At 43.5% G+C, this 14,297-nt stretch overlaps 1 protein-coding gene across 4 annotated transcripts in view; it reads right to left on the bottom strand.

Moving 5' to 3' along the window:
• RREB1 (ras responsive element binding protein 1) overlaps window positions 1-14,297 on the bottom strand; it is a 141,756-nt gene that overhangs the window by 34,323 nt on the left and 93,136 nt on the right. For all 4 annotated transcript variants that reach the window (XM_066624352.1, XM_066624351.1, XM_066624354.1 and 1 more), the window contains exons 8-9: window positions 11,323-11,464; window positions 9,046-9,185 (exon numbers count right to left, since the gene is read on the bottom strand). In XM_066624352.1, coding sequence (XP_066480449.1) covers window positions 9,046-9,185; window positions 11,323-11,464 — 282 coding nt within the window. The remainder of the gene's footprint in view (window positions 1-9,045; window positions 9,186-11,322; window positions 11,465-14,297) is intronic.

Raw genomic sequence — 14,297 nt, 5'->3', positions numbered from 1 at the left:
TGTTGGATGGCATTTTTCTGTAGTGCAAATCACTATCATAACAGGCTTTTTCTGTTTTTCTTCATAAAAGATTGTGGCAAAGGGCATGTGTACAACAGATACTGTATACAAAATTTAGAATTGTTTCCCTAAGTTGGACATATCCATACCTCTTTGGGAGAGAAGATCCATCTATCATTCTTCTGTCATTTTCACACATTTCAAGAATTGGTGCAAATCCAACATCCCCCAATGTCTTGTAAACAGTTAATATGAGAAACATTTTTTGAGAATAAAGCCTCACATAGGCTAGATCAATGGTCCCCAAGCTGGTGGGACGCAATCCACCAGGGGTCCCGGAAAAGGCTATCCCCTTTAAGGGGAATAACCCAGAAATCGGCAGCAAAGCGATCAACGCAATCACACTGCTGCTGGGCAGGGAAGAGGTTTTTTTTCACTTACCTACGGTTTGCTATGGCTCTCCAGATGGTCTGGGGAGCTGGAAACCACCCTTCAGTCCTCCCAAGGTTTGAAAATAATGTAAAAACAAAAAAAAAAACCACTTCCAGTTTTTGTTCCAAAACAGGGAGTGTTATTTTTTCTTTGTACAAAATTTTCAAGGCTTAGGGAGGGCTGCAGAGGGGGTTGCAGACTCCCCAGACCCTTCAGAGACCATAGCAACTCCCAGGTAAGTGAAAACCCTTTCCCTGCCCAACAGCACTGAGATCATGGTGATCCCGTTGATGTCCCTATCCCCTGCAAAGTTCCTAAAGTTCAAGCAGGACTTTGGGAATCACTGGGCTAGATATAGCTGCTAACACTATTGGTCATTAATTTGGGTGCAGACTTGCTGTTACTGCAAGTCTTGAAACAACCCATCAAAATACACAATCTACAGTAGCATTTCTCAACGTTTATCCCCCACCGTACCACTTCGCAAGGTCCACCTTATTCGAAGTACCACCAGAAGTAACTGGTGATGATGCTGGATTACTTCTGGGTGTAGAGACCAGATGCAAAATGACAAACACCATTAAGAGGCTTAGGGTGGATGGGAGGGCTTTTCTGAGCTCGGAAAAATGCTTTGGATCTTGCGTTGTTCCTGGTCTTGCTGCCAGGGGTCCCACAAATGCCACCAGACACCACCTCAAGTACCACTGGTACTACCTGTACCACTGGTTGAGAAACATTGATCTACATGGATATCACTGTGCAGTGCACTGCACAGGAGCAAGGAGCAAGCACTTTTCCCATCCACTGGATATGCAAGGGCATGGGGAAGAGGAGAAGGAAGAGGGTGCAGTGCATGCTGAATACAGGCACAATATCAGCATTTTAATAACTATGTGGCAAAAGTGAATGGTTAAAGAAAGGCTACAAAGTTGGAGGTAGGTGTTGGTTGGTGGTGTAAATGACTGGGAATGGACAGGTATATAAGTTTAACAATAGTACTATTTATTTATACAGGTATTTATACTATTTATTTATATATACCGCCTTTCTTTGGTCATCAGATTTCTCCTCAGACTTTTAATCCAAGGCGGTTTACATAGGCAGCCTGTTCTAAACCCCCGTAGGGATTTTTACAATTGAATAGTTCTAGTCTTTCATAGAACTCCTCCTTCCAGCTGGATTCTTTCCTGGTCTGGCCTCTCTCTGGCCCTTCGCTTCCCACGCGCTCCACTTGACGGCAACTCTTCTCTGCCACCTGGGGTCAGCTCATCAGTATATCAGCGACCCATCAGTTCTCGGGTACTTCCGGTTGTTTTGAACTGGCAGCCTCAGATCTTCAGGCATACAAGGCGGCAGCTCTACCAACTGAGCCAGACCTCCTGCCCTTGTGGTACTAGGGAACCACTATAAAACTATGAAGTTCTAAAAGCCTGTATTTTTAAAATTTGACAGTTCCCAGAATGTGATCAAGGAAGCAGGTGCTTAATTTCTAGAAAGAGAGGTGCAAGGCTGCATGGATGCTCTGCAAACTGCTTCAGACAGAAGTCCAGCTTCTCGTTTCTAGATGAGAAGACAGCCTTGCATTTCTCTTAGTAGACAGAATATGTTCTCTGCATATGCTCAGAGGTTCATATTTTCCCACATCTGACTTGTTAAAAGGGGCATAGCCAAGAATGGAATGGGGTAGCATTAAATGGATATGACTGGGGGGGCAGTTCAAAATATTAACTTTTCCTCACTGAGTTTAGTCCAAATTAAGAACTTTTAGACCCCACTGATTTCGGGTCCCTGTCCACTGAATGGACAGGAACCTAGAAAGACTTAAAGCATATCTGAATTGTACAGTTAATGCCTGCTTGTGAATAAGACACCTGAATTAGATCTTGACCACCTTAAAAGAAAAAAGTTTTTAAAAATCACAGCTGTTAGCCGATGCAAGAAAACCCTTAAAGCAGGAGTGCCATGCTGACCAAAAGCAAGGTTGAATCTTTGGCATGCGATATAAAACAACACATTGGTTGCTACAGAAATTATTTTCTTAACCTAAGAAATGCCCCGTGTTTGAAAAAAATGGGGGGAAAAAACTAGGAATGAAATTCACTTCAAGGAGTGGCATGTTTTTCACAGTCATACAACAGCTTTGAAATAAAGGAACACTAGTTAGCACTTTAAAGCAGGAGACATTCCTTGTTGAAAGGGTTTCATTGTTCGCCCTTGTTAAAATGTGCACTGGTTTATGTCCCTGTTAACACCAGTTAGTTCCCCACATTGCTCTCCTTCCTGGACAAAACCTTCTCTGTCACCACAAGTAGGCTCTGAGAAAAGGCATCAAACAGCTGCACTAATTCTCACAGCTGCTTGTGCAACAAGAGGGATGGAGCAGGGGCCATGCCCATAATGGCAAAGAACAAAGCCAAGGGGCAAAAATCTGGCTCTCAGATAACTGGACAACACACCTGTTCTTCACTAATTTATAACTATTATGAAATCTTAGCCCAACAAGTACCTTCACCACTACAAACACTCATCCCCTCAAAAGTGTGCAGGGTGCTGTACAAAACACACAGAAGTGACACAATGTTTATTAACCTCACTTAGCAGGTTTACAATCTGGATTAGGTGCAGGGGGAAGGGGAGAGAAAAAGATCCTGAGAAGGTGGTCTATAAGACAGCAGGCTCCAGTAATATTCACGGTTGAGCAAAGACACAACCTAGGCCTCCCACACAGACTCTCAAATTTTATTTTAAGAAGAGCCATGTCAGGAAGAGTTTGATAAGCCTACTGCAGTGCTATTCAAACTGGGGCATCGCAACGCTCCAGCGTGAGGGCCCTGGTCTCTGCCCCCTTAAGGGGCGGAGGCAGCCTAGAGGCTGGGGGGGAGGGAGCGGCGCAATCCCCAGGATCATGCTGCTCAGCAGGCTGCAGGGGCTTGGGTGCACTTACCCAAGCCTCCTGCAGCCTCCCCAGGGTGCGGGGAGCCCAGTGCGACTTCTGGCGGAGCTCCCCACAGCAGGGAAAGTGGATGTGGAGCGATCGTGCCCCGCCCCCGGAAGTGGAGCACAATCGCTCTGTGCACCCAAGCCCCTGCAGCCCGCTGAGCTTCCCCCTGCCCCTGCTGCTTCCTCCCCCCGCCCCTGTAAAGACTTACTGGCTCTCAAACTCTCCCAGAGAGTTTGAGAACCACTGGCCTACTGAACAGAGAGTCAGGATGCTGAGTGGTGGTCTGGGAATTTGACCTGGCAGATCCAGGTTCAAATTCCTGCACAGCCATGAAGCTTCCTGGGTGACCTTGGGTCGGTCACTACCTCAGCCTCACCTAACTTGCAGGACTGTTGTAAGAACAAAATGAATGGAATAACTATGTACCCCACCCTGAGCTCCTTGGAGGAAGGGCAGTATAAAAATGTGAAAATAAAATAAAAGCAGGAAAGACTGCACAGTACAGGATTTGGGGAGATCCCATAAACATACCAATAAGGGGTGCCCTGCTTATGAACCATCCTGGCCTGTGAGTTTAGGCAAGCCCCCACCCAGCCTGAGGTTTCAAAAACTGCTAAAAAACCTAGAAATGGTTTGGTGATACTATTCTTCAGTCATCACTGCTTAGGTCAGTGGTTCCTAACCAGGGAATCATTCATGACTCCCCAGGTTTTGCATTTTGAAAATCATCCCCCCCCCTTAAGGGGGGGTGGCAACTGGCAAAGATCTGCAGGTGACAGCACCTTCCAGGTTCTCCCCACTGCCATGGAAGTAAGAAACAGTTTTTTTATGGGATTTCTTACCTCCCTATAATCAGTGGTGATGGGGAGAATCCGGAAGCGGATGGGCAGCAGCGCCTCTGGGTCCATCAAAGGTTCTTAACCCTGTCTTAAAGGGGCAGGAGGCTGGGAACCACTTGTTCAGGTACTATGATACCCAACTCAGCACTTTGGTTCTATGAGCTCATGTGGACTAGCAGCAATCAGAATGGGGATCATCCAACTTCTGCTGAATGGATGGAATCACTAATTCAGGTGATCAGCACTCTGAATTAATATGTTATCACCCATTATAGTGCTGCCACACTTTGAAAAAGTTACCCTGCCAATCTGACAGTGATGACCTTAGTCTATAGGACAAGCAGAACAGAAAGCTACAGAAGAAGAAAAGAGACAATTCTGAGTGCAGATCAGTAAATAGTTATCTCCTTACAAAACACACAGTCACCTTCCATTTGGCAGCACACTATATTTTTCCCTAATACTCCAGGAATTGTTCTGTTATTTGTGCTTAATATACAAATGTTTACATGATGAAGTTATATTTAGCCTGCCAATAATTAAGGCATGACATTATTTGTGGGACAGGTTATTCCTCAGGTCACAAAACATGCTGAATAAACCAATTCCGATTAGGAAGGAATACACAGGTTTCAATCTATCAAAGTGGGTTGATGGGCTACACTATTGGGTTACACTATTTGTAACAAAGTTTTGTCAATCCATTTTTTGTTTACCATTCTTTGCAATATTATGAAGGCTTTGGGCATGCAATAAACTGAGCAAACTTTATGCCACGTGAACTTGGCTTTGTCCTCCAATGTACCTCCAACAGGCCTTACAAGATGCTGCTATCGTTGCAATCCACTTCATTTGACAGAAATAATGCAATCCTAAGCCTCTTTACTTAGCAGTATCCACTGCAGTTTCTAGGCTTTATATCCTAGTAGGCGTGCCTTTGATTTCAGCATAAGACAGACTACCTACAAAAGTCCAAGCCATAGAAATTTATACATAGATTACAGGAGTCTTATTGCTACCACTGAGGGTTATTTCACGCAGTACAAGTGAGAATTCCCACGTCAATATGTCAAGCATATCCATGACTTGGGGTCAGTCAACCAACCTCTCATCCTAAACTACTCCAGAGCATTGCCCTGGGGATAAACTGGAGTAGATGGGAGGAGGGAAAACAACATGCTTGTTGGTCCTTTGGAGAAAGGATAGGATAAAAGTATAATGAAAATGTAGCCATTCTCTTCAGAAAAATCAATGATTTTCTCACTTTCCTGGGACTCAAGACTGTGTTTCGACAAAAAACTGTTGAGTGTTCTGAGGGTAAGGCAACATTTATAGGCTCGACAAAAACAGCAAGCCACACAAGAAAAAACACACACGTTTCAAAAGAGGAAATCTAGTGTGTGAGGCTTCTTGTTTTCCCAACTGGCTGTGTGGCATTTCCCAGCTTGCTAATTATATCATCACTCCTATATAAACGCACCAAAATAGCTGGAGTCCCACTGGCGGGACAAGCTGCAGAAAGAACTGTGCCTTTAAATAATCCTAGCAGGAGGGGAGACAGGATGAAAAGGACAGTGTTGTACCACCTTTCAGAGATGATAATTGTTGCTGAAGAGACATCAGTTAGACAGTCCTTGCTCTAGCAAATGCAGCTAATTAGGGTGTGTCTTCAGGGGAGTTCAATAGGATGAGAGGCTAAACTGAAAAGTTAATTCCATAGTAAGAGCCTCAGTGCTCCAGCCAATTGTTAACATAACAAAGGGCCCTATTATTTTTCCCCCTAGAGGAGAGCTGTCCTTGCCACAATTATCAGACAAGGATGCATAATTTAAAGGTTTTACATCATCAAAAGATAGGGTCCTCAAAAAAAGGGAGTCTCTCTCACTTAATCTATGGATTAAGTGTTTGTTTATCTTCAGCATAAACAAAGGAGGTGCTCAAGCCTCTAGATTCTGCATTTAAAAAGATAACGCCCATCATTCACCAATTCCAACACCAGCCTTTTTTCTTTGTTTTAAACTTTGCCCTGGGATTTAAATTGCTAATTTGACAATAGCAGAAAGGGATGGAGGCAACCCCCATGATATAATGTGTCTCTTCTACAGATCCAGGGTTATAGCAACATGTTACTCACCAGATTTTACTTTCTGCAAAATTTTATCTTATGTGCTATAAGAAAGAGAGCAAATCTCCCAGTTGCAATTATTGAAAATAAACACACAGTATACTTGCACTGACACCAAACGGTCGGTCTGTGGAACTCCTTGCCACAGGATGTGGTGCTGGCGTCTAGCCTAGACGCCTTTAAAAGGGGATTGGACAAGTTTCTGGAGGAAAAATCCATTATGGGGTACAAGCCATGATGTGTATGCGCAACCTCCTGATTTTAGAAATGGGTTATGTCAGAATGCCAGATGCAAGGGAGGGCACCAGGATGAGGTCTTTTGTTATCTGGTGTGCTCCCTGGGGCATTTGGTGGGCCGCTGTGAGATACAGGAAGCTGGACTAGATGGGCCTATGGCCTGATCCAGTGGGGCTGTTCTTATGTTCTTATGTTCAAACCTTGGCTTTAACATGTTTAACTGTCAGAGAGTGTGCCTCAGAGCCAAAGCTGGATAATCAGCAGTTGTTACAACATCTCAGGTATTATAACTGCCTAAGTGAAAATTTCAGATCAAGGAGTTATCCGGGTATTCCATTACACATTAATTTATGAGGTTCAATGCATACAGCATTTGATACAGATGTAACAAATACAAGTACCCTGAACTGTCAAACAACAAGACATTTCAAAGATAAAAAACCAGATAGAAGAGACAATATATTACGTGCAGTGCAAAGAAAATAAAAGATGGCAGGAGAAAACACCTAAAAATGTTACCTTTAAGGTTTTGTGATTTTAGCACAGACTTCCTTGTCAGAGTATGTGGTATCCCGATTTCACCTTAAATTAAACTTCCTAAGCATCAGCTATTGCTTGACATGTTTTACATGGTGCTGGGTCCATGCCAGTTGAGCATGACCCATACCAGTCTGGTGGTAGTTTGCTTGACAGCAAGGAGGCATCAGGTCCCACAGGCCTTTAAGGAAACTTCCAAACTTTGGTTATTCAGAGCACCCCTGCCCGCAAGTTAGCTGGCTTAAGAAAGCCTTGCCTCTCTGGGAGAATTTCTTGCCCAACCCCACCTTGTCTGGTCAGCAGACCTGAACCTGTAAACAAAGTAACACCCTGGAAGTCTCCTAACTTTACCATTTTCCCAATCACAAACTGCAGCTCAAGCATCCCAGAGAGCCTCTCAAGGAGTACAGGTTGAGCCTCATTAATCCTGTGGGTTCTGTTCCAAGTACTCATGTGGATAGCAAAGACCTATTTGCACTATAGCAAATCAACAAAGTTTCTTTGCTCAGGTGATTGAAAAACAGCCTTGCTGACCTTTGTGATGTAAGAGTCCTTAAGAAGACAATCCATCAATCAGTCCTCCTCCAGGAGCTTACAAAGAGCTGAGAGCTTACACTCAGCCCCTCCCTTCACCAATGCAAAGTGATCACTTTTCTTTCAGGTGCTCAGGGGGAAGGGAGGGTCACCTGGAGAGAGAAGGATTGATGGATTGTCAGCCAGCTGCCCCCCCCCCTCATTAAGGAGGCTATTGTTAAAGAACTGTTCAGTTTTTTAAACTAATCTTAAAGGGGTGCATTTTTCCCCTTCTCCAGGGATCAGCACATTCCTTCTCATTTGCAGGAACCATTTGTGTTGAGTCAAATCCATGTATAAAAAAATCCGTGTGCAAATAGGCCGGACCTGTATTTCCCACAGGAAAGTAATTCTGGCTCCCTTGCCTTGCTTCCTTTGCTGAAACTAGCTAAGTCTATTGTGTGGCCCTCGCGCATTTGCTTTTCAAATCCTATTTTGCCTTTTTTCCCCTCCATCTTTGAACCAGGACAGCACTGTGTCTTGGTGACCTAGCTCCATGATCCCAACAGCAACACAAGCTTCACTTTAGTAGATACAGATAGGTAACTCTGTCCTTTGACATCCCTGATCATTGGCCCACAACTGCCCTTGCCTTCTGTGTCTTGTCTGCAATCTAACTACATGCTTAGTCTATCCTTTCCTCCTTTGGTGTGTGTTGGGGTCTAGGACTATTTGGTCTCTCTTTTACCAGTCAAGAGGACGGCCGAGAGGTTGGCTCCAGCCTCCAGTGCAAGATTTCACTTGACCAAACTATCACGGACACCAAGAACAAGAATTAACTCTTCCAGTTGTCATCTATCTCAGAGGATTGGTACATTTGTTAAGAGTGACAAGGTGGTGGGAGAGACAAGCTTCTCCCACCACAAAAGAGTGCACTCCTTGCCTGCAGTCCTGGTTCAGACTAAACAGAACACTCAGCCATAGTCTCTCACTGAGACTGAATATTGGTACTTTCTCAGTTCTTCTCTTTCTGCCAGTCTCTCTTCTTTCCCATTCCCATCACATTACTGCGTAATCATATGTTCTTCAGCCTGTTGCCCACAGATGCTAACATCTTGTTGTCCCTGCCTTTCTTCCCTTCACCATTCATGCCATTATGTGCCCCCTTCTCCTTGTAAGGATTTTCGCTCTTTCAGCCTACCTAGAAACCACTGACATTTAAGGCTTAGCAGTGTTAACAATTTTTATGAATTGTGAGATTTTTACCCCCCAAAAAAGCACAATCTGAAGCACGTTTACTCAGAAGCTTATTCAAAGAACTCAATAGGACTTACACTGACAATTGTGCAGCACGCTAAATTGAACTCTTATGTTGCACACACACAAACATCCACCAATCCCAAGCATCTCCAATGTCTTACCTCAGTGAAGTATCTGGGTGCGCCTCCATGTGGGTTTCCAGTCCATATTTGCAAGAAAATTCCTTGAAACATACTGGACAACGATAAATTTCTTCCTCTGTTTTCTTCTGCCCTTCACCACTTTGTGGTTCCTCTACAACCTGTTTGGTAGAGAAAAGGGAAAGTTCTTGCAAACAAACCAAAATTCTCACTTAAGCTCAGACATCAAACCTCATCATGCAAGTATTTCAGTGGCTCATGATTGTATTGCAGGCTACTGAAAACATTTGCAACATATGGAGAAGTAAAAATTGGTCCACTTTAAGCTTGTGTGACTTACTGTGTACAGCAACTGTGCTTATTTATTTCTGTCACAAGAGAAACAGGGAAAATACAAATTACCTAAAACAGAGAACACACACACACACACACACACACACAGGTATTCTCATGGCCCAATTCTATCTGGGCTTTCCACTGCCGGATCTTGCATTCCAGTGACAGAAGGCCTAGGCTGATGGAGATACATCTCAGACTAGCAGTGTGTGACTACACCAGTGATGGCAAACGTATCACACAGGTCAAAGATGACACACCACTATGTTTCGGGTGACACACCAGCATTCACCAACACCTAACAACTGAGTTTTACTTGCATTTCATTTTTGTAATTTGACATTTCTTTGTATAACACAGGCCTACAAACATTATGCTGTTGTAAAAGTTAAACCCATTCTTGGTTATATTTGAGATGCTGAATCCAAAATGGCTGCGGTCTTGCCCAATTAGCTCTAATTTTGGGGGTATGGCTGCAGTTTTCAAACTCTCTGGGAGTTTGAAAAGCGCAGTAAGTTCTTGCATGGGAGGGGAGGGAGGCAGCGGGGGCGAGGGGAAGGCAGTGACGCGATCCCCAGGATCGCGTCGCTAAGGGGGGCTGCAGGGACTGGGATGCACTCACCAGTCCCTGCAGCACTGTCCTGGGGGTGCGGGGAGCCCTGCATGAGCGCCTGAAGGGCTCCCCTGCTGGTTTGAAGTGAAAGTAGAGCAATTGTGCTCCACTTCCACAAAACCGGAAGTGGAGCGCAATCGCTCTACTTTCACTTCGAGCCAGCTGGGGAGCCCTGCAGGCGCTTGCACAGGGCTCCCCGCACCCCAGGAAGGCTGCTGCAGGGACTGGTGAGTACAGTCTGGGAGTCGTGACGCCGCAGTCTGAATACCACTGGGGTATGGCATAGCCACATATGCCAATTTGAGCAGCTTCCTCATAAGGAAGCTCACAAGGAAGCTGCTTAAATCTGTATAAAAGGTGGCTATGCCATACCCCCAAAACTAGAGATAATGGGGCAAAACTGAGGCCACTTTTGGATTCAGCACCCCAGAAATATCCTAAATTCATTCAAATATCCTTGGTAACTAAAAAAAGTTTTATTTTGTTAGGCCTGCGTAATACATAGCACCACACAAAAATGGACTATAATTTTTTAAAAAAAATAAATGAATATGTAAAGAATTGTTACTCCTTTTTGTGGGAGAGGGGGGAGCTGACACGCCAGCATAATCAAGTTAAGCATTTTCCAAATTTTTGACACACCAATCCCAGAAGGTTCACCATCACTAGTCCACGCAGTCCCACACATCTGCCAGTTATCATATTGGCAACATTTAGAAATCAGGTTAAGTATATAGATACTGGATCTGAGGATATAGAGGGGAGGGGGCACACCCATTACTTTTGATTAGCTTCTCTAATCAGCTGCCAAGAAAGTGTCTACCTTTCAGTGAATGTTAAACAGGAACATGAAAGGCAGGCAGGCAGGCAGCCTGCACACTAAGCAGACGCAAGCAGAACATTATTAGGAAGCAAGACAGTTCCTGCTTCCTGTTAACGTCTCTCCCTTTAGCAGAGTATTGTACTTCTCCATATAGGGTTCCCTTTTCCCCGCAGTTTCCATATCCATGGGGGGTGGGGAATGCATCCCCAAAGTTACGGGGGAAAGCCTGTAATGCGATCCTTTTATGTCTCAGGTGTCCTTAATTCAAAATGCAGCAGTTTCACAAGATAACTTTTATATGCCACCCCTATCCACCTGACACCCCTCAACTCTGCAGTGGATTTTAGAAATTTCATCATACTTCCATCTACATGTGATGAATTGAGTTTCTAATACCTAAACAAACCTAAACCTAAGGTTTACCTAATCCTAAACAAAATTACCTGAGGCATAAATTAAAAAAATGAAAGAAGGTGAGAGAAAGGAAAGCAACTACAACTTTATTGCAGAATGCATCCTAGAGAACCTTTTTTGCTGGACTCCGCTCCTCCTTGTCCATCTCGGACTCTTGACTGAGCTTCCGTTTGGTGGACAACCGCCTGCGTTTCAACATGGAGGGAGGCGTACTTGTTGTGCCATTTGGATCCTTCTCGTGGATTTTCATATGCCTAGAGCCAGGTAGAAAGGGGTGGGGGAAAGAGTCAAGCCCTTCATCTGAATTGCAAGAGAAGCTTTAATGAAAACATAAGTAAGCACACAAAAACACACAGTCAAAATAGGGCATTCCCCCTCCTATTCAGATTGCACTTCTTAAGAACATAAATGTATCCACCTGATCTTCTGTTTGGAGACCTATACAGCCCACATTATTGCTCTACTTTCTCACAGATGCCAATTCAAGCCTAGAGAAAAATCTCTATGGGGAGGAGGGAAGGTTTCCCATAAAGAATTCCAGAAGCCCCTCCCCATTTTTGCCAAATCTCCCTCCCTCCATCCCCCCCCCCCACACACCCCACCCCCAAAGGCTAAACAGTAGTAAGAGAGCTGTCACCAAAAGGTAAGGAGGACAGGTTCCCTAAGCCCTCTCCCTGAAATTCAAGCCCTCAAGATAGCACTCAAACACTGAAAAAGAGAGCATGCAAGTTACCAGGAAAAGTAGCATTATTCAAATAATCTTAAACAAGGATAACCAGCTTCTCTAATCTCAAGGACTATTCTGTTCTCCCCACAGAAGTCCAAGAATCGGACAGATAATTCTGCCATACAAATTGGTCCCCTTAGCAGTCACAGAGAAGAGCTTCCAAAGTTATAGACCACAAGCACTCCAGTACTGCATTTTATGTCCCTACTTGTACACAATATATAAAATCAAGGAAAGACAGAACCTATTCAAATAAAGAACAACCTGAAAGCATTTTTTCCTTAACCAGATAAATATAACTGCAGGCAAACCTTTTACCATGCCAATTTGGCTGGAAATCTTCCTTAATACCTATGTGAAGATGGGAGTTGAAGACCTACTTTATTTGGACAACATGGACACAATCGCTTTTAAAGAAGAATGAATTCTTCATAGAAGTTAAAATCTTAATCTGGCATCAATTTCCTAAAGATCTATGGAAACTGAAATATCAGGCCTGTTTTGTGGTTATCATCCACTCTTTATTTTGTGACTGTGTTATATTTTTTATTTCTTCCCAAATTAAAAAGAGATGGATAGATTCATGTTATATGATGTTAAGAGATTGACTTTGGGGGAATAATGGAGTATATTTTTATAATATTATTATTATCAACGGATAACTTTTAATATCAACGGAACTTTTCAATGGAAAGTTCACAAAGCGGTTTACAGAGAAAATCAAACAAACAACTAATGGCTCCTTGTCCCAAAAGGGTTCACAATCTAAAAAGATGCAGAACACCACCACAGATAGCCACTAGAAAAGACACTGCTGGGGTGAGGAGGGCCAGTTACTCTCCCCTGCTAAATAAAAGAAGAGTACCCACTTAAAAAGTGCCTCTTATCCAGTTAGCAGGGGTTTGTATATATGGTTCTTTCAAGTATGTCTATTATAATCTAAGTATTTTAATATAAAATTATGTATTTTTCTCCTTCTGTAGAAACTTCAATACTACATTCTTTTTTGCAGGCCTACCTACGGCCACATAAAATAGCCTCAGAGCAAATCCCACCAGCTAATCATAGTTGAGGTGCATTACAGCATCTGAAGGTAACACTCCCGTTACTTAGAAACAAAACCTGTCTACTTTGTAATAAAAGGTATCATCTGAGGGAAACCTCATTGCTTGGAGTATTTGAAACTAGACTGGACAAGACATATATTCAGCTCAGATGACAGAAAGGGAACTCAGCTGATAGATCTTTTATATCTTATCTCTTCAAGGCCAACATACTAGATGGTATGGAAGAGCAATGCCAGATATCTTGCACCACAACGTTCTTATAAGGCAAATCTGTCTCTTGCACATGGCTCAACTACAGACTTGAAGTCTTTACATATATGTAGCAGTCAAGCCAAGCTATTATCTCATGATTCATCTTTGCAGCAAATGGGGTGTTTTTCAACATCTTTGGTGCATTTTACCACACCCTAAACCCAACAGGCATTATCTTAACCACCTCCCTCAAGGGCCTCCAGGTGAGAGAAGACCTGATGCTGATGATCATACAACTGAAAAAAACATTTAGACAAATTCCCAGGAGCACAAAAGAGTTTAATTCCCACGGCTCTAAAAAGCCTTAATTTCAACTAAAGTCTGAGCCCAAATGCATTACTGTTCTATAAATAACACTTTCATGTGTTCAAAGCACTTGCAACAAAAAATACAACAACCCTGTAAGACAGTTCAACAATATTATTCCATATTCGCATACATCAGGTCGCAAAACCAAATACAATTATCCCTCTACAAATCTGCTAGTGATAAACAGGTACAGAAAATAAAAAGTTGATATATGCTTTAAATGCAAAATTAAATTCTATTGGTTGCATCCTAAAAAGTCATGACCAAGTACCATCAAAAACAATAGTGCAAGTCAGATGTGACTAACAGCCCAAAACTACCTCACTCCCCATGCAGCGGTGCAGCAGTGCAAACGTGGACACCACTGTATCTCATGATAAAGTTTTGGCCTCTGGAGGTGTCCTTGGAGTAAGGGAACATTTGTTCCCTTGCCCTGAAGTAGCCCCCAGCATCACCATGGGAAACCTCAAAGCTGCATAAGCTCTATAGGTAGTGCAAGTACTAGGAAGGTGGATCATGCCCAGGAAGGGGATTAGAATTTGGTAGGTGTTGCTTCTGCCAAACCTACCTCCTTCCATCACCTCCCTGTTTTGCCAATCCTCTACCCCCCTGCCTCATTCCATAACACCACCTGCATAGGCTTACTTGTTTCAGTGGGTGTCCGCTGTCCACCTTCGCATGGACCTCTTAAAGGTCCATAAAGGGGTTTATGCCACTGGAATGCTTGTTCCA

Source organism: Tiliqua scincoides, chromosome 4, assembly GCF_035046505.1.
Source record: "Tiliqua scincoides isolate rTilSci1 chromosome 4, rTilSci1.hap2, whole genome shotgun sequence".
NCBI lineage: Eukaryota > Metazoa > Chordata > Lepidosauria > Squamata > Scincidae > Tiliqua > Tiliqua scincoides.
Note: the sequence above shows the minus strand (reverse complement) of the source record. Positions and strands in the feature narration are given on the sequence as shown.